At 43.3% G+C, this 26,405-nt stretch overlaps 1 protein-coding gene across 2 annotated transcripts in view; it reads left to right on the top strand.

Annotated features, from left to right (window-relative positions):
• The first annotated feature begins 23,970 nt into the window (after positions 1–23,970).
• The window catches only part of LOC119336474 (COP9 signalosome complex subunit 3-like), a 5,726-nt gene continuing 3,291 nt past the window's right edge, over positions 23,971–26,405 (top strand). For both annotated transcript variants that reach the window (XM_037608519.1, XM_037608520.1), the window contains exons 1-5: positions 23,971–24,293; positions 24,428–24,549; positions 24,631–24,877; positions 24,956–25,013; positions 25,099–25,188. In XM_037608519.1, the coding sequence (XP_037464416.1) occupies positions 24,106–24,293; positions 24,428–24,549; positions 24,631–24,877; positions 24,956–25,013; positions 25,099–25,188 (705 nt within the window). In that variant the 5' untranslated portion in view covers positions 23,971–24,105. The remainder of the gene's footprint in view (positions 24,294–24,427; positions 24,550–24,630; positions 24,878–24,955; positions 25,014–25,098; positions 25,189–26,405) is intronic.

Raw genomic sequence — 26,405 nt, forward strand, 5'->3', positions numbered from 1 at the left:
CTCTTACAACCTTCGTAAATTCCTTAGAGGATGGTCTTGTAACCGTGCGGCGGAGGATCGCCATACCAAATCTTTCCTTGAGGATCAGGTCTCGTCTCTTGATCGCGCGGCCGACTCGATTGGGCTTTCTGATGATGGATGGGTGGTTCGATATAACCTTGAGGCCGCCTTATTGCAGTTGCGCCACCAAGCTGAGGTTTATTGGCGCCAACGGGGTACTCTCAACTGGACCCTAGAAGGTGACTCCCCCACGGCCTATTTCTTTGCGATCGCGAATGGTAGGAGAAGATGTTGTGGGATCAATAGCCTGATGATTAATGGTGTGCGATCTTCGGATCAGTCTGCTATTATGGCTCATGTGATGGACTTCTTTTCTTCGTTGCTGGGGGCTAAGCCTCAATCGGGCCTCTCCATCTCCCCCTCCCTTTGGAACATAGGATTTAAAATCTCGCCCGAGGAGAATGCCTCCTTGATGATCCCTCTTTCTGATCATGAAATCTGGGATGTAGTTAATTCATCTAACCCTAATGCTGCTTCTGGGCCGGACGGCTTCTCTATTCCTTTCTTTCGCAAATTCTGGCCTCAGTTGAAACAGCTGGTTTGTAAAGTCATCCAGGGTTTTTGTCTTGGTACTGTCGGTATCGCCCAACTGAACTACGCTATGATCTCCCTGATCCCCAAGGATAAGGGTGCCGATTTAATCTCTCAATTCCGCCCTATTGCATTGATTAATAATTTCGCCAAATTTCTGGCTAAGGGTTTTGCGAATCGACTGTCGCCGGTTGTGCATAGAGTTATTAGCCCCTTCCAATCTGCTTTCATCAAAGGTCGTTTCATTCTTGATGGTATCTTATCTTTGCACAAGATTGTTCACGACCTTTATACGCGGAGATCTAAAGCGATTATCCTTAAGTTAGATTTTGAGAAAGCTTATGACTCGGTTAGCTGGACCTTCCTCAGATAGGTCATGCTTGCAAAAGGCTTTGACGGAGCTTATGTTCATCGTGTCATGCAGTTGGTATCGGGTGGTCATACTGCCGTCTCTGTTAATGGGTTCATTAGCAACTTCTTCGCCAATGGCAGGGGCCTCCGCCAAGGGGATCCTGCCTCCCCTGTTCTTTTTAATTTTGTGGCCGATGCCTTTTCGTGCATGCTTACTAGGGCGGCCCGTTGTGGCCACATCTCTCCAGTGGTCTCCCATTTATTATCGGAGGGGGTTTCCCACTTGCAATATGCTGATGACACAATTATCTTGGTGGAGTTTGACGACTCATGTATTGCCAACCTTAAATTCATTCTGCTTTGTTTTGAAGCTGCATCGGGTCTTAAGATTAACTTTTCTAAAAGTGAGGTCCTAGTGACGGGTGTTGATGATGCGGAAGCCTTGCGGGTGGCCAGGCTTCTTAACTGCTCCTTGGGCTCCTTCCCCTTTACATATCTAGGCCTCCCTATTTCTCCTGTCATGCTCCATGCTAAGGACTTTGCTCCGGCGGTCGCTACAGTGGGAAACAGGGTGCTCTCCTGGAGGGGGAGATACAATACCAATGCTGGCAAAGTTGCTCTGATTAACTCCTGCTTATCCTCTCTCCCTATGTTTCTTATGGGCTTCTATCTTCTTTCGGCTGGCGTGCATGCTGGCTTCGACAAACATAGGGGAGCCTTCTATTGGAATTCCGCGGATAATAAATGGAAATATAGGCTGGTCAAATGGCAACATATGTGTAAGCCTAAAAACCTTGGGGGGTTAGGCATTATTAATACTCAGGTGATGAACAAATGTTTGCTTATTAAGTGGTGGTGGAAAATTATGACTAGTGGGGCCGATTCCCTTTGGTTTTCGATTCTTAAGGCTAAATACTTCCCACACTCTATCCCCATGTTTGCCACCGCTCGTCGCGGATCTCAATTCTGGAAATCCCTTGTCAAAGTCAGGCCTACATTCCTGGAACATGTTAAATTTACCGTTGGTAATGGGACGGTGGTCCGCTTCTGGTTGGACTGGTGGTCTGGGGATGTCCCCCTTGCTGTTAGCTTTCCGGTTTTGTTTTCGTATTGCCCTAATCCTGCTATCTCCATCACAGAGGTGGCGGCGAATGATTGGGATCTGGCTTTTCGTCGGTCCCTTTCTCCTGAAGAGCTGGAAGACTGGCAAAGTCTCTCTGTCCGCTTCCCCATGCTCTCGGAGACGTCTAACGCTGTGGTTTGGCCTCATTCGGCCTCTAGTAGTTTTTCAGTTAAGTCGCTGTACTCTAGGCTTATCGGTGGTACCCTTTCTAGTAGATTTTCCTGTGTTTGGAAGTCCAAAGTCCCTCCTAAAATTAAAATTTTCCTGTGGCAAGCATTTCGTGGCCGCCTCCCGGCGGCTGACCAGATTAAAAAGCGCAATGGGCCAGGCTCGGAGTTTTGTCATCTTTGTGGTGCCCTGGAGAATTCGGAGCACAATTTTTTCAATTGTGTGCTGGCTAAGTTGGTTTGGAGATGTGTCAGATCTTGGCTACAGGTTTCTTGGAACCCTTCCTCATTCTCCGATCTTCGAAACCTAGCCAAAGTTTTGGTTGGGGTGACTAAGAGGGTGTTCTGGGTCGGCCTGGGAGCCTTATGCTGGGCTCTTTGGACTATTAGGAACAAATTTACTATTGAACATATCTTCCCATCTAAGCCTGCTGATGTTCTTTTCAAATCATGTATACTATTGCAGCAGTGGAGATCATTGACTAAGGATGAAGATCGGGATGCCCTGGACTTGCTCATCGCCAAAATTCGGGCTTCGGCATCCCACATCTCTGGGCTGGACCCCGTCGTCTAATATAGGTGGCGATGTTCGCGCAGTTTGGTTCTATCTTCTCCCTTCCGGCCTGCGTGCCGTGTATGGCAGGTTGCATGTATCCCCTCTTCGTTTGCTAGTCCAAAACTATTTGCTAGGTGTGCTGTACTGTGATGTTTCGCTAGTTGGCTTCGTTCTTGTTCGGTTTGGTGACGCTGCCGTGTGGCTTTATCTATAAAGTCGGGCTATGGCCTTTTCTCTAAAGAAAGAATCAGATCAGAAGCACGTTTCTGTGAATTAACAAAACTAATTTACTGCGTGCAAAAGTTTCTGATTTTCAGCAGGATCAACACAACTATCACCGTAAGCCATCCTAAAGGTCTTACTTGGCACTTTATTGAAACAAAAGCTATAAAACATGATTACTATAGTAGCATAATCATGTGAACACATAAAAACAGTAAGGATAAGTATTGGGTTGTCTCCCAACAAGCGCTTTTCTTTAATGCCTTTATAGCTAGGCATGATGATGACAATGATGCTCACATAAAAGATAAGAATTGAAACATAACGGGAGCATCATGAAGCATATGACTAGCACATTTAAGTCTAACCCACTTCCTATGCATAGGGATTTTGTGAGCAAACAACTTATGGGAACAATAATCAATAAGCATAGGAAGGTAAAACAAGCATAGCTTCAAGATTTTAAGCACATAGAGAGGAAACTTGATATTATTGCAATTCCTACAAGCATATATTCCTCCCTCATAATAATTTTCAGTAGCATCATGAATGAATTCAACAATATAACCAGCACCTAAAGCATTCTTTTCATGATCTACAAGCATAGAAAATTTACTACTTTCCACACAAGCAAAATTCTTCTCATGAATAGTAGTGGGAGCAAACTCAACAAAACAACTATCATGTGATTGAAAATTAAGATCAAGATGACAAGTTTCATGGTTATCATTATTCTTTATAGCATACGTGTCATCACAATAATCATCATAGATAGGAAGCATTCTTTCATCATAGTAAATTTGCTCATCAAAGCTTGGGGACAAAATATATCATATTCATCAAACATAGCTTCCCCAAGCTTGTGGCTTTGCATATCATTAGCATCATGGATATTCAAGGAATTCATACTAACAACATTGCAATCATGCTCATCATTCACATATTTCATGCCAAGCATTCTATGTAATTCTTCTTCTAGCACTTGAGCACAATTTTCCTTTCCATCATTCTCATGAAAGGTATTAAAAAGATGTAACGTATGAGACAAACTTAACTCCATTTTTTTGTAGTTTTTCTTTTATAAACTAAACTAGTGCTAAAACAAGAAACAGAAAGATTCGATTGCAAGATCTAAAGATATACCTTCAAGCACTCACCTGCCCGGCAACGGCGCCAGAAAAGAGCTTAATTGACGGGTTGTGAGTGAGTGCCCTTTACCTAGCCTCCCCGACAACGGCGCCAGAAAAGAGCTTGATGTCTACTACACAACCTTCTTCTTGTAGACGTTGTTGGGCCTGCAAGTGCACAGGTTTGTAGGACAGTAGCAAATTTCCCTCAAGTGGATGACCTAAGGTTTATCAATCCATAGGAGGCGTAGGATGAAGATGGTCTCTCTCAAACAACCCTGCAACCAAATAACAAAAAGTCTCTTGTGTCCCAAACACACCCAATACAATGGTAAATTGTATAGGTGCACTAGTTCGGCGAAGAGATGGTGATACAAGTGCAATATGGATGGTAGATATAGGTTTTTGTAATCTGAAAATATAAAAACAGCAAGGTAACTAAAGATAAAAGTGAGCGTAAACGGTATTGCAATGATAGGAAACAAGGCCTAGGGTTCATACTTTCACTAGTGCAAGTTCTCTCAACAATAATAACATAGATAGATCATAGAAACAAGCCCTCAACATGCAACAAAGAGTCACTCCGAAGCCACTAATAGCAGAGAACAAACGTAGAGATTATGGTAGGGTACGAAACCACCTCAAAGTTATTCTTTCGGATCAATCTATAAAAGAGTTCATACTAGAATAACACCTTAAGACACAAATCAACCAAAACCCTAATGTCACCTAGATACTCCATTGTCACCTCAAGTATCCGTGGGCATGATTATACGATATGCATCACACAATCTCAGATTCATCCAACCAACATAAAAGTACTTCAAAGAGTGCCCCAAAGTTTCTATCAGAGAGTCAAGAACGTGTGCCAACCCCTATGCATAGGTTCCCAATGTCACGAAACCCACAAGTTGATCACCAAGACATACATCAAGTGTTCTCATAAAAGACTCAATCCGATAAGATAACTTCAAAGGGGAAACTCAATTCATCACAAGAGAGTAGAGGGGGAGAAATATCATAAGATCCAACTACAATAGCAAAGCTCGGGATACATCAAGATCGTGCCATAGAGGAACACGAGAGAGAGAGATCAAACACATAGCTACTGGTACATACCCTTAGCCCCGAGGGTGAACTACTCCCTCCTCGTCATGGATAGCGCCAGGATGATGAAGATGGCCACCGGTGATGGGATCCCCCTCCGGCAGGGCGCCGGAATGGGCTCTCGAGAGGTTTTTGGTGGCTACAGAGGCTTGCGGCGGCGGAACTCCCGATCTATCTTCTGTTCTGGAAGTTTTAGGGTACAAGAGTATATATGGGTGCATGGGGTACGTCGGAGGAGCTACGAGGGGCCCACGAGGCAGGGGGCGCGCCCGGGGGGGGCGCCCCCCACCCTCGTGGGAAGCCCGTATCTCCCCTGACATGCACTCCAAGTTCCCTGGGTTGCTTTCCTTCCAAAAATAACTTCTCCAGTTGATTTCGTTCCGTTTTGACTCCGTCTGATATTCCTTTTCCTCGAAACACTGAAATAGGCATAAAACAGCAAATCTGGACTGGGCCTCCGGTTAATAGGTTAGTCCCAAAAATAATATAAAAGTGTAAAGCCCAATATTGCCCAAAACAGTAGATAATATAGCATGGAGCAATCAAAAATTATAGATACGTTGGAGACGTATCAAGCCCCAAGTGGACCTACCGGACTTAAGGTGAACCCACTCCTCTTCGAGATTTACAACAATATATCCATTGGACTTGGTTGCTACCTCACCGTGGAACATTGCACATCATTAGGTACGGGGGCAGCCGCCACCAAGCAGCTAGGAAGCTTCCCGGAGGACAAGGAGAAGGACCCCAAGACCCAAGAGCTGACCGGAAGCGTCAAGATGAAGAAAAGGAAGCGTGCAGAAATTGCACTACCGGACAGTCCGGTCCCATAGCGAACAGTCCGGTAGCACTAAAATTGCACTACCGGACAGTCCGGTCCCCACAACAGACAATCCGATGGCACATGAAAATGTGTCTGTCCTCACCGGACTGTCCGGTCCTTACCACCGGACTATACGGTAGGCCCAGTTTCACTACGAATTGGGCTAAAAAGCCCGTGTTACCACTGAGGCCCATACCTTTTCGCCCCTAGACTATGTATTCCATGCTCCTCTCAGTTTTTAGGGTTAGCTAAGATTAGAACTAGACATTAGAGCTTAGCTCATGTATCTCCCCTTGTGGGTTTCCTCTTGAGGGAGAAGACTCCATTGGAGTTCGAGGCCTCCATTGGAGAAGATACTTTGGGATTCAAGACCCCCTTGTGGGAAGGATCTATCTATATCATCAAGACCTCATCTCCTTCATAGGATTTGGGATGAACTTTACCATGTATCTTGTTTCCCTTTGTTGTTCTTGTACCTTTGTGGATCTTGTGTGATTGTGAGTCTAGTGGATGTGTGATTGGACTTGTTCTTGAGTGTTTTCTTCTTGTGATTTCCCCTCTTGTTCTTTGTGTTCTTCGCGTTCTTCGTGGATTCCCCTCCAATTCGTGAAAGATATACGCTTAGGGTGTCCACCCTATAACACATATGTTGGATGAAAGAAGTGAATTCCTCTAATTCACGTGCATTTGATGTAAGTTGCCGCCGTGGAGTCAAGAAAGATTGTTTTGCTTCCTCAAAAATCATCCCAAATCACTCATGCATACGTGTGAAGTATTCTATGGCTTGGAGACTTGCAACCTTTACTCTATATGTATCCCTAGCACACCAAGCCACTGATTGATTTGTTCAAGGATAATAAGTTCTAAGTGCTCGTCCTGAAGGTACCAGACGGATTTGTACAAGATTCCGTTATCCTTGATGATGGTTCCCAACCAGAACTCGGTAGTGTTTCGTTGTAAGACTACTATGTGGTCATGCTTGTCTGGGACAACGTGTTCACATGTATGTAGCAGAACCAGCTCATGTTTTGGAGCTTACTACCATAGTCCATTTCGTGAGAATCTCGCAACGTCATCTCGTCGGTTTGTGTTGCAAACTTTCTTTCCAGACATGCTATCTGAAATATCCTGACACCAACTAGATTTGAATCTCAGGCAGATATTATGGTTGGAACATTTCCCAAGAATTATAATATTGGTCTCTCTTTAACCCGGTAAAGTGGATGTCGTGGCCAACACACCCAATCGGAAGACCTATTATTGTAGTATCTTGATTGAGGAAGTTGGCCACCTCCCCATAAGGATTTCATAGGATTTACTCCAGTATTTGTTCCTTATGGATTCTTGTGCTCCCGCAGTTCGACCTTTTACTTGATGTTTTAGATACCAAACCATATCTATAAATGGGTTATGCTAGCACATCAAGGAGAACATTAGAAGCGGAGTGCTAAATGTCTCTCGGTCGATCATCCAAATTTTGTTTCCTTGGTCTCGCTAAGGTGAAATCTGAGAAGGTGTTATCTTCCTTTGCATCTTCATCCTCCACCAATATTCATCATGGTAGTACGAGGTGTTGCCAAGATCTTGGCAGATGTTGGCAAACCTTGATGAATATGGAAGTGCTCAAGTTCTTGAGAACACAAGCAAGCACTAGGTTTTATCGTCGACATTATTTGGGATTTGCTCCCAGTTTCTTCGACTATGCTATAACCATTCAGATAGTGGAATCACTCTCTACTGTTGAGTTTTTTCCCAGTTACTAGAATCATTCCCAACATTTGCATTTTGTTCCCAGCTTGCACCCACCACTGTGCAATTTTACTATGGTCTGCCTTCTCAGTAATTGCTATCCAGGATCACCTACAAAAGTGGTCCTACCATGGGTCCCATCCATTCCTGATGATAAGCAAAAATCATCCAATGCGTTGTCTTCAATAAGGTAGTCCACATCATCCATCCTAGTCCGAGTATGTCATTCTTTCGAACTCCTTCAAATGATTGATTGTGTTTGCCTCAGGCTGGTATAAAGAGTTTCAATGATCTTGTATCACCAGTAATTCTTTTTGACCCTTAAGAGAATAATTCTACGAGTCACCTTCCCTAAGGTGGCCCATTATGAAATCATGGCAGTTAACTCCTCGCTACGTTGAAACCATGCACCATCTTACTTAAGCATGGATTGTTGCCTACCAAGTGAACTTTCGTCATCTATTTCACTCCATCCCTCTGGATGTATGTTTTGCGTCTCAACTCGAGAGATGTTTCAATGTCTCATTCCATGAGTTGATCATGAGTTGCTCAATCTTCAAGAAGATCGATTCTTGTAGAGTTTCTTTCTGTCGTCATAGTTGGATCATGAAGATCGTGTTAGCTTTGTGTCCCGTGTGTCTTCTTACCTCACGTCTTGAATCTCAGGATGAGATTCTTGTTTAGTGGGTGTGAGTTGTCACAACCCTAGATTAGCCTTGTTTGTCTTTGCATCTCATCATGTCATCATCATAGTTATGTTTATGAAACTTGAATTGAGGTTAGCTGAAACCCTCAGAAATCATTTCAGAAATAATCAACATTAAAATCTCTTTAAAGAAGTCCAGGAAAATGTTCCTCTTAGTCTTTGAAAATATTGGCAAGAGGTAAAATTCAAGCCAATACTTTTAGAGGACTAAAAGTAATTATTTTGGGCATTTGAAATTAAATCATAATGTATTTGAGTTGGATTTATTTCTGCTATAAAAGAAATATATGTCCAATTATTCTGAAACTTTTTGTGGGACTCTGGAAAAAATCCATTTAGTCCTCATATTAAATTTCAGAAGACTTTGAAATGATTTGATTTTGAATCAAATCAAAATAGATTACAGGAAATTAAAAAAGAAAGAAAAGAAAAGAGAGAGACTCACCTAGAAAACCTACTTGCGGCCTGGTACTGTTCCAGGCAGCCCAGGAAACCAGCCCAGCCCACCAAGGGCATCCATGTCTTCAACCTCTGCTTAGTGGCAGAGGCAAGGCGAGCACGACGCTAGCGTGCGTTGGCACACAGCTGCCTGCCTAGCCACCCTGGCCAGCGCGATGCTGGGGATCTCCTCCCTGTGGACGCCTGGAACCTGGTGACCCTCTCGCTCACTCTCCCTCTGCTCTGGCTCTCTCACTCATGCACACCCGAGCGCCGCCATCACCACCGCTCGCTGTTCCCGCGGCCAGTGCCACCACCTCGCCTCCCCAACACATCCATGAGGCCCGTCTCCGTCACCTATGCCTTCTCCGCCGAGTCAAGCGACGCCGGAAGCCCGTGGATGCCGCCAGCACCGCCATTCCCCTCGTCGGCTACCGGAGATCGCCTTCGTCGATTCGTCGCTAGAGAAGTTCCCCCGAGCCACTTACCTGCTCTGTGAGTCCATCGTGAGCTCCCCTTTCTTTTGCCCCTCTTCCTTCACTCCTGCGCATGCTCTAGCTCCGACCCCGGCCGCGAGCTCCATGTCGTCGGTGATGTCACCGTCGTCGCTGTAGCTGCCGAGGCTCGAAACCGAGCGCATCACCGTGCTCCGCACCCTTCCAGGAGCCAAAAACCACCACGTGTTCGTCCTATGGCGCACCACATCGTCGATCTCGAGCACGCCTGAACCACGGTTTTCGCATCCGTCGACGTCATCGTCGTTTCAATCGACCTCAGCTCGAGCCACCTGCACCAACGGATGTGCGCGAGTGCCAGCTCTCTGTAGATGGTCTCGGCCGCTCGTTTGGTTGTCGGAGGGTAAATTCCGAGCCGCTCTGCCGCGCTTGGCCTCGCCGGCGGCTTAAGCCGCCGGCGAGTTTGACTCGTTTGACTAGGGGTTTAACTCCCCCTGGGTCACTGACAGGTGGGCCCAGAGCCCTGCTAATTTTAGCTTAGTGCTAATTAACATTTAGTTAACCCACTAAGTCACTGACATGTGGGCCTAGGCCCTAATTAACTTAGGTTAGTATTTAACCTAGTACTAATTAACTCCATTAATTAGTTGTGACACTGACATGTGGGCCCCACTGGTCAAATTTGACTTGGAGCGGTCAGTTGACCTGCTGAGGTCATCATGACATCATGTTGACGTAGTAAATATTTTTTGGGATTTAAAATAAATCAGAAATGATTTATTTATTTCAGAAAATATCCAAAACTTCAAAAATTCTTAGAAATTCAACCCTAACTCTAAATGAAATAATTTATATACAAACAATCATCAGAAAAATCCAATCTATCCATTTGTACCATTTTCATGCATGTTGGACAACTTATAGCTGCTGAATTGGACAAATCAAATAAATGTCATTTGAATGATCACATATGGAGGTGATTTTGAATATAGTGTTCAAACCAACTCCATTTAAATCGTTGCTAGCTGCATTAGCTCAAATCACAGCATATTGCCATGTCACGTTCATGCATCATATTGTTGCATTGCATTGATTATGTTCCTTCTTTGTTACCGGTGTTGTTTCCCCCTCAGTAGACGTTTTCTGACGTTGAGTTCAATGACACTAGTGAAGAGCTATATCATCTTTAGAAGTGCCATGCAAGCAAAACCCCATTGAGAATTCCGATACAATCCCACTCTCTCGCTCTTGCTCTCTTTTACTGCATTAGGACAACAATCTTTCAACTGTTACATGCTGCGATAGTTGAACCCCTTTCCTCTGCATGACCTGTCTTGCCACAGTAAATAGTTGAAACCCACTAGCATGAGTAGGATTTGTTTGAGCCATGATGTGCCTACTCATTCTTGCTTGCTTGTTATGCCTGCTATGCTTAGAGTTGTGTCAGGTCTGATTCATCGGGGATGAATTGGAATGTGGTCATCATGTCCTACTATGTGAGAGCTAAGTGTGTGAACACGATTTGGTAAAGGTATCGATGAGAGCCCATGTAGGAGTACATGGTGGGTTGTTTCATTGGAACCGTCCTTAGGAACCGAGTTCTATGTTTGTGATCCAAGAATAGCTAATACCACACATTGGGCCCTGAAATATGACCCCACTCGACTTATTAACTGCCCTTGTCCTCTGTCCAAGAGTTGCAAGTAGTTTCTGGTGTTTGTAGTATGCTAGAGGCCGTGCGTAGCGCTGACCGGAGGGGTGGGATATGATGCAGTAGGCAAGTGGCCTGGTGTACCGAGTCACCCATTTGGTGTCTCGGGAACCCTGCACACATCATTCGGGGCCGTAGTGGAAACCTTGATCGGACTCCCTGCAAATGGGACCTGAATAGGCGATAAACCTAGACTAGGGACTTGTGTGGTTACTCAGGTCGTGGTCTACACCCACGTCGGCTTTCGCTTGAAGTCTGCTGAGCACATGTCGTGTGCAGACGCTAAGTGGTGGAAACATGTGTGAAGAAGTACACCCCTGCACGGTTAACATGATTTATTCGAATAGCTGCGTCCGCGGTAAAGGACTACTGGGTTGCCTATACAGTTCATAGACAAGTGAAAGTGGATACTCTAAAATGTGCAAGATAAGCGTGAGTGCTATGGATGGCCTTCTCATAGAGAGACGAGAGCGGATCCATAGTGGTGTATTGATATGGTGAATATGTGGACTCGTGTGCGCCACCTCAAAAGAGTTACTTGTAGATGTAGTTCAAGATAGCCACTGAGTCAAAGCTGTCTTGTGCTACCTTGAGCTTGCGTTGGTTTTCCTTGAAGAGGAAAGGGTGATGCAGCAATAGTAGCGTAAGTATTTCCCTCAGTTTTTGAGAACCAAGGTATCAGTCCAGTAGGAGGCTCCTCAAAAGTCCCACGCACCTACACAAACAAACAAAGAACTCGCAACCAATGCAATAAAGGGGTTGTCAATCCCTTCATGGCCACTTGCGAAAGTGAGATCTGATAGAGATAGTATGCTAAGATAAATATATTTTTGGTATTTTATAATATAGATTGGAAAAGTAAAGATTCAAATAAAAGTAGATTGAAAGCTTATATGATAAGAGATAGACCCGGGGGCCATAGGTTTCACTAGTGGCTTCTCTCAAGATAGCATAAGTATTATGGTGGGTGAACAAATTACTATCGAGCAATTGATAGAAAAGCGAATAATTATGAGATTATCTAGGCATGATCATGTATATAGGCATCACGTCCGCGACAAGTAGACCGACTCCTGCCTGCATCTACTACTATTACTCCACACTTCGACCGCTATCCAACATGCATCTAGAGTATTAAGTTCATAAAGAACAGAGTAACGCATTAAGAAAGATGACATGATGTGGAGGGATAAACTCATGCAATATGATATAAACCCCATCTTTTTATCCTCGATGGCAACAATACAATACGTGCCTTGCTGCCCCTGCTGTCACTGGGAAAGGACACCGCAAGATTGAACCCAAAGCTAAGCACTTCTCCCATTGCAAGAAAGATCAATCTAGTAGGCCAAACCAAACTGATAATTCGAAGAGACTTGCAAAGATAACTCAATCATACATAAAAGAATTCAGAGGAGATTCAAATATTTCTCATAGATAAACTTGATCATAAACCCACAATTCATCAGATCTCGACAAACACACTGCAAAAAGAGTTACATCGAATAGATCTCCAAGAAAATCGAGGAGAACATGGTATTGAGATCCAAAAAGAGAGAAGAACCCATCTAGCTAATAACTATGTACCCGAAGGTCTGAGGTAACCTACTCACAACTCATTGGAGGGGCTATGGTGTTGATGTAGAAGCCCTCCGTGGTCGATTCCCCCTCCGGCGGAGCACCGACGAAGGCTCCAAGATGGGATCTCGCGGATACAGAAGGTTACGGCGGTGGAAATAGTTTTTCGTGGGCTCCTTTGATGTTCTCGGGGTACATGGGTATATATAGGAGGAAGAAGTAGGTGGGTGGCCGCCCGAGGGGCCCACGAGATAGGGAGGCGCGCCCTCCACCCTCGTGGCCGCCTCAGCTGCTTCTTGACTTGCACTCCAAGTCCTTTGGATCACGTTCATTCCAAAAAATCACGCTCCCAAAGGTTTCATTCCGTTTGGACTCCGTTTGATATTCCTTTTCTTCGAAATACTGAAATAGGCAAAAAAAACAGCAATACGGGCTGGGCCTCCGGTTAGTAGGTTAGTCCCAAAAATGATGTAAATGTGTAAAGTAAAGCCCATAAACATCCAAAACGGGTAATATAATAGCATGGAACAATCAAAAATTATAGATACGTTGGAGATGTATCAAGCATCCCCAAGCTTAATTCCTGCTCGTCCTCGAGTAGGTAAATGATAAAAACTGAATTTTTGATGTGGAATGCTACCTGGCATATTTATCAATGTAATTTTCTTTATTGTGGCATGAATGTTCAGATCCAAATGATTCAAAATAAAAGTTCATATTGACATAAGAAATAGTAATACTTCAAGCATGCTAATCAAGCAATCATGTCTTCTCAAAATAACATGGCTAAAGAAAGTTATCCCTACAAAATCATATAGTCTGGCTGTTGCTCTATCTTCATCACACAAAGTATTTAATCATGCACAACCCCAATGACAAGCCAAGCAATTGTTTCATACTTTAGTAATCTCAAACTTTTGCAACTTTCACGCAATACATGAGCGTGAGCCATGGACATAGCACTATATGTGGAATAGAATGGTGGTTGTGGAGAAGACAAAAAGGGAAAAGATAGTCTCACATCAACTAGGCGTATCAACGGGCTATGGAGGTGCCCATTAATAGATATCAATGTGAGTGAGTAGGGATTGCCATGCAACAAATGCATTAGAGCTATAAATGTATGAAAGCTCAACAAAAGAAACTAAGTGGGTGTGCATCCAACTCGCTTGCTCACGAAGACCTAGGGCATTTTGAGGAATCCCATCATTGGAATATACAAGCCAAGTTATATAATGAAAAATTCCCACTAGTATATGAAAGTGACAACATAGGAGACTCTCTATCATGAAGCTCATGGTGCTACTTTGAAGCACAAGTGTGGCACAAAGGATAGTAGCATTGTCCCTTCTCTCTTTTTCTCTCATTATATATTTTTTCTTTTCTTTCTTTTTTTTTCCTTTCTTTTTTTCTTTGGCCTTTCTCTTTTTTTGACCTTTTTTTTATAAAGTCCGAAGTCTCATCCCGACTTGTGGGGGAATCATAGTCTCCATCATCCTTTCCTCACCGGGACAATGCTCTAATAATGAAGATCATCACACTTTTATTTACTTACAACTCAAAACTAGAACAAGATATGACTCTATATGAATGCCTCCGGCGGTGTACCGGGATATGCAATGAATCAAGAGCGACATGTATGAAAATTATGAAGGTGGCTTTGCCACAAATACGATGTCAACTACATGATCATGCAAAGAGCAATATGACAATGATGATCCGTGTCATATAAACGAAACGGTGGAAAGTTGCATGGCAATATATCTCGGAATGGCTATGGAAATGCCATAATAGGTAGGTATGGTGGCTGTTTTGAGGAAGGTATACGGTGGGTGTATGGTACTGGCGAAAGTTGCGCGGTACAAGAGAGGCTAGCAATGGTGGAAGGGTGAGAGTGCGTATAATCCATGGACTCAACATTAGTCAGAAGAACTCATATACTTATTGCAAAAATCTACAAGTCATCAAAAACAAAGTATTATGTGCATGCTCCTAGGGGGATAGATTGGTAGGAAAAGACCATCGCTCATCCCCGACTGCCACTCATAAGGAAGACAATCAATAAATAAAGTTGTGCTCCAACTTCATCACAAAGCGGTTCACCATACGTGCATGCTACGGGAATCACAAACTTCAACACAAGCATTCTTTAAATTCATAATCACCCAACTAGCATGAATTTAATATCACTACCTCCATATCTCAAAACAATTATCAAGTATTAAATTGATCATAGCATCAAATTCACTTTCTATGATAGTTTTTATTATACCCAGCTTGGATGCCTACCATTCTAGGACCAATTTTATAACCATAGCAAATACCATGCTGTTCTAAAAGACTCTCAAAATAATATAAGTGAAGCATGAGAGATCAATAATTTCTTCAAAATTAAGTCACCGCCGTGCTCTAAAAGATATAAGTGAAGCACTAGAGCAAAAACTATCTAGCTCAAAAGATATAAGTGAAACACATAGAGTATTCTAATAAATTCTAATCAAGTGGGCTTCTTTCCAAAAGGTGTGTACAGCAAGGATGATTGTGGTAAACTAAAAATCAAATACTAATATCATACAAGACGCTCCAAGCAAAACACATATCATGTGGCGAATAAAAATATAGCTCCAAGTAAAGTTACCAATGAACGAAGACGAAAGAGGGGATGCCTTCCCAGGGGCATCCCCAAGATTAGGCTTTTGGCTATTCTTGAATATCTTGGGGTGCCATGGGCATCCCCAAGCTTAGGATTTTGCCACTCCTTATTCCATAGTCCATCAAATCTTTACCCAAAACTTGAAAACTTCACAACACAAAACTCAACAGGAAATCTCATAAGCTCCATTAGTGAAAGAAAGCAAAACCAACACATAAGGTACTGTAATGAACTCATTATTTATTTATATTGGTGTTAAACTTACTGTATTACAAGTTCTCTATGGTTCATACCACTTAATACTAGCCATAGATGCATCAAAATAAGCAAACAACACACGAAAAACAGAATCTGTCAAAAACAGAATAGTCTGTAGCAATCTGTAACCCACGAATACTTATGGAACTCTAAAAATCCTACCAAAATAGGAAGTCCTATGAAATTTTTCTGTTGAACTACAGCAAAAATAATCAACGCAAAAGCACGTTTCTGTGATTTAACAAAACTAATTTCGTGTGTGCAAAGTTTCTGTTTTTCAGCAGAATCAAATTAACTATCACCATAGGTTATCCTATAGGTTCTACTTGGCACAAACACTAATTAAAACATAAAAACACATCTAAACAGAAGGTAGATGCAAAAATTATTACTAAACACAAACAAAAACAAAAAACACAAATAAAATTGGGTTGCCTCCCAACTAGCGCTGTCGTTTGACGCCCCAAGCTAGGCATAGAGATTTCAATGATGCTCACATGAGAGACAAGAATTGAAGCATAAAGAGAGCATCATAAAACACGTGACAAAACACATCTAAGTCTAACATAATTCCTATGCATAGGCATATTATAAGCAAACAAATTTGCAACGCAAGCAAAAACTAACATATGCAAGGAAGAAGAAAGAGATGATAGCAATCTCAACATGACGAGAGGTAATTTAGTAATATAAAAATTTCTACGACCATATTCTCCTCTCTCATAATAATTACATGTAGGATCATAGGCAAATTCAATAAAATAGCTATCACATAACATATTCTCAACACGATCCACATGCATGTGAAGTTGACACTCTTCCAAAATAGTGGGATTAACATTAACTAAAGTCATGACCTCTCCAAACCCACTTTTATCAAAAAAATTATGAGATTGAACATTCTCCAAATATGTGGGATCTAAAGTTGACACTCTTCCAAACCCACTTTCAATAATATTGCAAACACTATTATCAATCTCATATTCATCATGGGGCTTAAATATATTTTCAAGATCATAAGAAGAATCACCCCAATCATGATCATTGCAACAAATAGTAGATATAGCAAAACTAGCATCCTCAAGCTTAGGGTTTTGCATATTATTAGCACAATTGACATAAGAGAATTTATAATAACATCATTGCAATCATGCTTTTCATCGAAGGAACCACCAAGTATGGGTGCAATAGCAACGATCTCATGTTTAACATAAGGAATTATAGCAAATTCGTCTTCAAAAATATTGGCATCATGGCCACAAGAATAGCAAGCATCATGTTCATCAAGGGATATTTCAATCAAATCATCGGAATCATTATCTATAGATTCATGCATATCATTATTTTCTTCCAAAGCAACAGTCATTCTCTCAATAAATTCTTTGACATAGGCATTATGAGCATAGTTTTCATAGCAATATTTAAGTATGTCAAAATTTTCAGATTCGTAGAGAGTAATATCATACTTTTCAATCAAAGAAGCAACTTCATAAGCACCCTTAAAAGCAACAAATTCTTCAATTTGTTCGATATCATAATAACTATAAACACCCTTTGCATAAGAAGATAAGATTTCATTATCATTAAACTCACATAGGTAGGGAAGGTGTTTTTTAGGGTTCTTAGAGCAACAAGTAAAATCACAAATTTCACAAAGATTCCAAGCATAACACAACAAACGGTTTATTTGATCCCATAAGAGTACCCCTTTTTGAGACACACAATGACACACAAAATGAGCATTCTCATCTAAAGATTTCCCATCAACTAGGTTAGTTGGGGTTTCAGCACGAGCGCATAAGGATCTAAGATGATCCAAGTAGAACACTTTAAGTGGATCCATAACAATAGACTTAGCAAGAAAGATGCAAGCACATAGAAGGCACATGGAGACACAAGCAAACAAAAAGGCAAGCGAAAGAGAGAGAGGAGATTGGGAAAGAGAGGGCGAATAAAATGGCAAGGGTGAAGTGAGGGAGAGGGAAACGAGAGGCAAATGGCAAATAATGTAAATGCGAGGGAGATGAGTTTGTGATGGGTACTTGGTATGTCTTGACTTGAGCGAAGACCTCCCCGACAACGGCGCCAGAAATCCTTCTTGCTACGTCTTGAGCTTGCGTTGGTTTTCCTTGAAGAGGAAAGGGTGATGCAACAATACTAGCGTAAGTATTTCCCTCAGTTTTTGAGAACCGAGGTATCAATCCAGTAGGAGGCTCCTCAAAAGTCCCACGCACCTACACAAACAAACAAAGAACTCGCAACCAACGCAATAAAGGGGTTGTCAATCCCTTCATGGCCACTTGCGAAAGTGAGATCTGATAGAGATAGCATGATAAGATAAATATATTTTTGGTATTTTATAATATAGATTGGAAAAGTAAAGATTCAAATAAAAGTAGATTGAAAGCTTATATGATAAGAGATAGACCCGGGGGCCATAGGTTTCACTAGTGGCTTCTCTCAAGATAGCATAAGTATTATGGTGGGTGAACAAATTACTGTCGAGCAATTGATAGAAAAGCGAATAATTATGAGATTATCTAGGCATGATCATGTATATAGGCATCACGTCCGCGACAAGTAGACCGACTCCTGCCTGCATCTACTACTATTACTCCACACTTCGACCGCTATCCAGCATGCATCTAGAGTATTAAGTTCATAAAGAACAGAGTAACCCAAAGCTAAGCACTTATCCCATTGCAAGAAAGATCAATCTAGTAGGCCAAACCAAACTGATGATTCAAAGAGACTTGCAAAGATAACTCAATCATACATAAAAGAATTCAGAGGAGATTCAAATATTTCTCATAGATAAACTTGATCATAAACCCACAATTCATCGGATCTCGACAAACACACCGTAAAAAGAGTTACATCGAATAGATCTCCAAGAAGATCGAGGAGAACATGGTATTGAGATCCAAAAAGAGAGAAGAAGTCATCTAGCTAATAACTATGTACCCGAAGGTCTGTGGTAAACTACTCACAACTCATCGAAGGGTCTATGGTGTTGATGTAGAAGCCCTCCATGGTCGATTCCCCCTCCGGCGGAGCGCCGACGAAGGCTCCAAGATGGGATCTCGTGGATACAGAAGGTTACGGCGGTGGAAATAGTTTTTCGTGGGCTCCTTTGATGTTCTCGGGGTACGTGGGTATATATAGGAGGAAGAAGTAGGTGGGTGGCCGCTCGAGGGGCCCACGAGATAGGGGGGCGCGCCCTCCACCCTCGTGGCCGCCTCGGCTGCTTCTTGACTTGCACTCTAAGTCCTCTAGATCACGTTCGTTCCAAAAATCACGCTCCCGAAGGTTTCATTCCGTTTGGACTCCGTTTGATATTCCTTTTCTTTGAAATACTGAAATAGGCAAAAAAAAAACAGCAATACGGGCTAGGCCTCCGGTTAGTAGGTTAGTCCCAAAAATGATATAAATGTGTAAAGTAAAGCCCATAAACATTCAAAACGGGTAATATAATAGCATGGAACAATCAAAAATTATAGATACGTTGGAGACGTATCAGCTTGTTCCAGTTAAACTCCACTAATCCTTTGTTGTTACTGATGCATATGTAGATAGTTTTGATGTAAGTCTTGTTGGGTGCATCTGTACTCACATTTGCTTAATTTATGTTTTTGCAGAGAGACTTCAGTCTCACTAGTAGTTTCTGCGTGGACTTCAACATTTAGATTGTTACCTAAGCTACGATCTTGTATCCTTCGGAGGGTCGTGTAGATAGTCAGGCTTCTCAGCCTTTTTGATTTGTAGTTGTCTGTACTTAGACATGTTATGCTTTCGTTGCTTGTATGCTCTGTATGTTGGGTCATGAGACCCATGCTTGTAATATCTGACTCTTCGGAGCCTTCTAAATAAATACTTGGAGTCATAGAGTTTTGTTGTGATGCCATGTTGTATTTGCACATATCGAGCATATTATGTGTATGGTTTTGAAATGCTTGGTATGTGTGGGATCCGACAACCTAGTTGTTTATTCTTGGTTTCCTCTCTTATGGAGAAATGTCTCCTAGTGTTTCCACTGAGCCATAGTAGCTTGCTACTGCTCCAGAACACTTAGGCTGGCCGGCATGTGTCCTTTTTCGTTCCTGTATCTGTCCCTTAGGGGAAATGCCACGCGGTGTTCCTTTAAATCCTTATAGCTTGCTATGACTTGGGTTCATACGTTGATGTTTGACACGTTCATTGCTGGGTCATGTATGCCTGTACATGTAAGTTAGGGCCACCTTGGGTTTATGATTAGTCATGTCGGCGCAGGTTCTCTGTCATATGGATACTAGCAACACTATCATATACGTGAGCCAAAAGGCACAAACGGTCCCGTGCCAGGTAAGGTGGAACCCGTGGGAGTACCGTGCGTGAGGCCGCAAAGAGATATGATGTGTTACATGCTAGATCGGTGTGACTTAGGATTGGGGTCCTGACAATGCCTCTCTCGTTAATCAAAGATGGTTAAGTTTCCTAGCCATAGACAAGTGTTGTCATTTGATGAATGGGATCACATCATTAGGAGAATGATGTGATGGACAAGACCCATTCGTTAGCTTAGCATTATGATCATTCAGTTTTATTGCTACTGCTTTCTTAATGTCAAATACATATTCCTCCGACTATGAGATTACGCAACTCCCGGATACCGGAGGAATGCCTTGTGTGCTATCAAACGTCACAATGTAATTGGGTGATTATAAAGATGCTCTACATGTATCTCTGAAGGTGTTTGTTGGGTTGGCATATATCGAGATTAGGATTTGTCACTCCGAGTATCGGAGAGGTATCTCTGGGCCCTCTCGGTAGTGCACATCATAAGAAGCCTTGCAAGCGAAGTGACTAATGAGTTAGTTGCAGGATGATGCATTACGGAACGAGTGAATAGACTTGTTGGTAACAAGATTAAACTAGGTATGAAGATACTGACGATCGAATCTCGGGCAAGTAACATACCGTTGACAAGGGGAATAACGTATATAGTCATACCGGTTCGACCGATAAAGATCTTCACAGAATATGTGGGAACCAATATGAGCATCCAGGTTCCGCTATTGGTTATAGACCAGAGAGGTGTCTCGGTCATGTCTACATAGTTCTCGAACCCATAGGGTCCACACGCTTAACGTTTGATGATGATTTTGCATTATATGAGTTATGTGATTTGATGACCGAATGTTGTTTGGAGTCCCGGATGAGATCACGAAAATGATGAGGAGTCTCGAAATGGTCGAGAGGTAAAGATTGATATATAGGACGATGGTATTCGGACACCAAAAGTGTTCCGGGGGTACCAGGTACATATCGGGTCACCGGAAGGGGTTCCGGGCATCCCCCGGCAACTACATGGGCCTAATGGGCCAAGAGTGGGAAAGACCAGCCCCTAAGGGGCTAGTGCGCCCCATGTAGGCCGAAATAGGGGGGAAGGAAAGAGGAGAAGAGAGAAAGGAAGGGGAGGGATTCAGCCTTCCCCTTCCTTCTCTCCCACCTCCTCCTTCCTTTCCCCTTCGGGAATGGTAAGGGGGGCAGAGCGAATAAGATTAGGGCCCCAAGTAGGATTCCTCCTACTTGGGTGCCCCCTTGGCTGCCCCCTCTCCCTCCCACCTATATATATGAAGGGGGAGGCGCCTAGAAGACATACCAACGTTTGTTAGCCGTGTGCAGCGCCCCCCTCCACAATTTACACCTCCGGTCATATTCACGTAGTGCTTAGGAGAAGCCCTGCGCGGATAACTTCACCGTCACCGTCACCACGCCGTTGTGCTGACAAAACTCTTCTACTTCCTCGACACTCTGCTAGATCAAGAGTTCGAGGGACGCCATCAAGCTGAATGTGTGCAAAACTCGGAGGTGTCGTACGTTCGGTACTTGATCGGTCGGAATGAGAAGAAGTTCGACTACATCAACCGCGTTGGCAAACACTTCCGCTTTCTGTCTACGAGGGTACGTGGACACTCTCTCCCTCTCGTAGCTATGCATCTCCTAGATACATCTTGCGTGAGCGTAGGAATTTTCTTGAAATTGCATGCCACGTTCCCAACATTTATGCCCTCAATTTATTTTCAGAGGATTAATCCTCGTTTTTTTCCGAAGAGAACCGCCTCCTAAAATATGCGAGGGTATGTGGTGGACGAGTTGCAATGTCAAATCTACTCAAACACTACATACAAAAGTGTGTTTGGTTTCATGATAGGAAAGCAGATGATTTTTTTCGAGGGGACAACCGAGATTTTTCTTTTAAATTTGTGGACAATTTTCCTATATGATTAAATCATGTGATTGAACAACAACCCATAGTGGGATTCTTCTATGGATTTCAACTAGCCAAAAATGTAGGCATTTTTCGAGTCCAAGAAGCCCTAAGATATGTTTTTTGGTGTATGATTATTCATCTATGTTAGGCCTATATTATTCTGAATTTGTCATTACTTCATATGTTTACCCTGTCAACCCTGGACCATTTGGTCACCCCATTACTATCGAAAGCTACAACATGCGTCAAAGCTATTGAAGGAGCTGCTGAAATGGGGCATATGTTGGGAGACCTTCGAGTCAAACTTGCTCCACCTCGTCAATGCCCTCACTATTGGCGACTATGATTAGTCATTTATAGGTGTACTCATGAGAGAGCCGCTAGCCTTTTGTTTTGCCTCCTTTGAAGCTTTTGAATTCAAATTCCATAAACGTGAGTGTAATAAGGTAGCTCATGGCCTTGCAGCGTTCAACTTTAGGGTTGGTATGCTCTACTAATGTTGGAAGGAGCAAGTTCTTAACTTTGTGTATGAATTGGTCGTCGACAAGTGGGCTGTGCGAGGTGAAGTTACGAAATGCATTTCTAGTTAAAACTTAAAACAAACAAACAAAACAATGTGATGTTCTTTGTATAGAAAGATCCACATTTTTTACTCAATGTGATGTCCTTCGTATAGAAAGATCCAACACATTTTTTACAAATGACATCACATTGTTTTGTTTTTTTACCCTTATGGGCATCACATTGTTAGTACTCCAAAGAATGTTTTTCAATAAACACACTGTAGATATATAGATCAAAACGTCATTCTCTCCTCCCATCAAACGACAAAGTCATAATCCGCAACCTCTTCTTTTTCACGGTTATTAGGGCATGGCCAATGGGTAGCCCCAGCCCTGCTGCCTCGCAAGCCAGCTCGGCTCGGACGCCATGCCGACAGCTCAGCGGGTGCCTCGCAGACGGGACGGACACTTGCAGAAGAGGCGGGTTCCTCGTTTGATAAAGTGAGGAGTGAGATGAAAAGGCAAAAAAGAGATGAGAAAAGGGAGCAGAGGAGAGACAGGGAGCTATCTATCTCGCACATGGTTGTCGCTGATGACAACGTCACGAAGCCATGGATGCGTTGGGTAGATGCGAAACTAACCAGCGGCCTCAACTTCATGGGCTTATGTGGATGGGTCGGGGCATCACCAAGGTGATACCACCGTTGGTCATGCCTAGGGGTGGACTAACGAGCAGCTCGGCTCGTTAAGATCGTACTCATTAAGCTCGTACTCGTTAAGGCTCGGCTCGTTAAGCTCGTTAAGATTAACGAGCAGAAAACCCTGCTCGGCTCGGCTCGTTTGAAGCTCGTTAAGCTCGCGAGCGCTCGTTAACAGATTATAATGTATTTCGATATACAGGATGAATGTGTAGGTATGGTTTTCAAGATGAAATATGGTGAGTACAAATAGAAATGCACTAGTTTGTTGCCTCATATGTCGATTAGATTGAATTGATGGGCTGAGTTGCTACAAAAAGTTTGTTACATAAGATGGAAATATGTGTTATGTTGTTACTAACGAGCTTAACGAGCTACTCGTGAAACTCGTTAGCTCGTTCGTTAAGCTTGTTAAGTTTAGCGAGCTGGAATCTATGATTGGCTCTGTTCATTAAGAAGCGAGCTCCGAGCTTAACGAGCCGAACTATCGAGCGCTCATTAAGCTCGCGAGCTACGGGCTTTTGGTCCAGCCCTAGTCATGCCCTTATGCCCTCTTTTCGTCTCACATGTTGTGGCTGACTTGGGTATATGGACGTGGCTGACTTGTATACAAAGGACATCACATTGTTTTGTTTTTTTATCCTTAAGGACATCACATTGTTAGTACTTCAAAGAATGTTTTTCAACAAACACACTCTAGATATAGATCAAAACGTCGTTCTCTCCTCCCATCAAACGGCAGAGTCATAATCCGCGACCTCTTTTTTTTCACATGTTGTGGCTTGAGTACATGGACGGGGCAGATTACATCTCCAAACTCACCGAACGGTCCAGATTCATCAGACGTAGAGGCCCCCAAGAACAAGACGCCTTTGGGCCGGTCGCGTGCCCACAAAAGCACCATCCGCCGCTCGTCCCGTCTCGTCTCGTCTCGTCTCCCCCAACCAGGCGAAAACCCGCATCGCGAACGCCACAAGACCAAACCCCCGAATCCGAGCCAAGCAGCAAGGGCAAAACCCCATCTGCGGCGGCGGCGATGGAATCGGTGGAGGCGCTCGTGGCGCACATCCAGGGCCTCTCCGGGAGCGCGGACGAGCTGGCGCAGCTCCACGGCCTCCTCAAGCAGGCCGACGGCGACGCCCTGCGCGTCCACTCCGCCGGCCTCCTGCCCTTCCTCTCCCACCTCCATCCCGGCGCCCACTCCCTCGGCTACCTCTACCTCCTGTACGCGACCCCGCACCACCTCCCCCTTCACCAAAACCCTAACCCCCTTCGAGTCCATCGCGCCGCGACGCTCCAATCTCTCCTTCGCGTCGATCGATCCCTAGCGCATCTAATCGTTCGTTCACTCTCTGCAGGAATTCTTTCGTGTCGTCGTCCGCTAATCTGAGGGCGCACGCCGGCGGGGACCTTCTTGTGACCGTGGCCGATTTCCTCACCTCTTGCTCGGCAGACCAGATACGCCTGGCGCCCGACAAATGTGTGTGTTGTGCGATTATCAAATAACTTTTCCGTTTCGTTTTGCTGTGTGCTAATCTTTCTAATCTGTTTGTTTGTGCAGTTCTGAATGTGTGTAGGGTGCTCAAGAACGAGGTCATGCAGCTCAATGCGCCGATCAGAGGGATTGCTCCGCTGCGGGCGGCCGTCCGCAAGATCCAGACATCGTCAGAGCAGCTTACCCCACTCCACGCGGAATACCTGATGCTGTGCCTGCTGGCCAAGCAGTACAAGGCTGGCCTGAGCGTCCTGGAAGACGATATATTCGAAGTTGATCAGCCCAAGGACTTGTTCCTCTACTGCTACTACGGGTCTGGATTAAGTTTGTCGAATGGCTTACAGTTTTTGAGTATGTGTTGACTTGATTACTAGTTTTCCTTCTCTTGCAGGGCGATGATATATATTGGGCTGAAGAAGTTCCGTAAAGCATTGGAGCTTCTTCACAATGTGAGGCCTTCAACTACGCGACTAGTTTTCTGGATAGCCGTTTCTCCGTTCGTGCTGTTTACCGAAGATATACTTCTTTTTTCAGGCTGTTACTGCCCCAATGTCGTCATTGAATGCAATTACTGTCGAGGCTTACAAGAAGTATGTCCTAGTTTCACTCATTCAGAGTGGACAGGTATATCATTTCTTTGCATTCTATAGTGATTTATGATGCTACTTTTAGGGAAAAGTTGCCTTATTGCGTTGGGTTTGGATCAATTAGTCTATCCTGCCTAGCTTTGATCGACGACATTGATGCTTCCTGTAGATAGATGCACATTATTAGTTGCCAAAATAAGATATAAGATGTAGTTTGTTGTCACCTGCATTTGTTGTTGGGTGAACAAGTTCGTTTCTTCCCAGCTTTAATCAGAAGAAAATCATTTTAAAATGGAATATGTAACTTAAGACCACTACCACATAGAAAATAGGAAATCAATCAAATGGAACACCTTGGAGAAGAAAGCGGATGCATTAATACCAAAGATGTGTCCTATTCATATATGCCACTTGCTAGATTAAGCTAGGTCTAAGGTAAGAATGTGAATGACATAGGGCCAAATTTGATGCTAGAATGCTAGATTAATGTAGTAACATATCATATCCCTGAAAAGAGACTACACCTGTTTCAGATTTGCTGGCGTTACAAGCTGAATGCATGGACCCCCTCCTCCTATCTTCTGTTAATGGAATAATGCGATAAACCTATTGTGATTTGATGATCATAAATTCATAATTCTTTGTTTTGTTATCCCTAGTTGGTACAAATAGGGAGCACAAATATACAAACTTTGTGAGTGAATGAAGAAAATATGGCAACATAGGCTATTGGTGCCCATATTAGTGCGTGCATATCTATGTTTTTAAGGCGGTAAGGCGAGGCGAGGCGCTGGGGGGGCGCCTCACCGCCTAAGCGCTAAAGCGTAAGGCGAGGCGACGCCTTAGACACGTGCATATATAATATATGGCAGCCAATTAGGAGATTTAACAACTAGCATTAACTTAATAAATTGTACATACATATATAATAGATGGCCACCAATTAGGAGATTTAACAACTAACATTAACATATAAACTGTTACCAAAGCATAGGCCTCAAATCATCTTGTGTATATGACAGAACGGCGCCTTTGAAGTTCAGCTTCATCCTCCTCATCAATATATCGCTCCATAGCTTTAAACTTTCTAGTGTTTAAGGAATTGTGCATCTCTATCCTAATCTCCATGGATGCCTCGGGACACTTATCCGCATCACTGGAACCCCCAGAAAAGTGCTGCTTTAGCCTTCTCACTCCACCATGGACTATCTTGCCACACAATGTACACTGGAGTAAATCTTTCCTCTCTAAATC

The sequence above is a fragment of the Triticum dicoccoides genome, chromosome 7B (genome assembly GCF_002162155.2).
Source record: "Triticum dicoccoides isolate Atlit2015 ecotype Zavitan chromosome 7B, WEW_v2.0, whole genome shotgun sequence".
Taxonomy (NCBI): Eukaryota; Viridiplantae; Streptophyta; class Magnoliopsida; order Poales; family Poaceae; genus Triticum; species Triticum dicoccoides.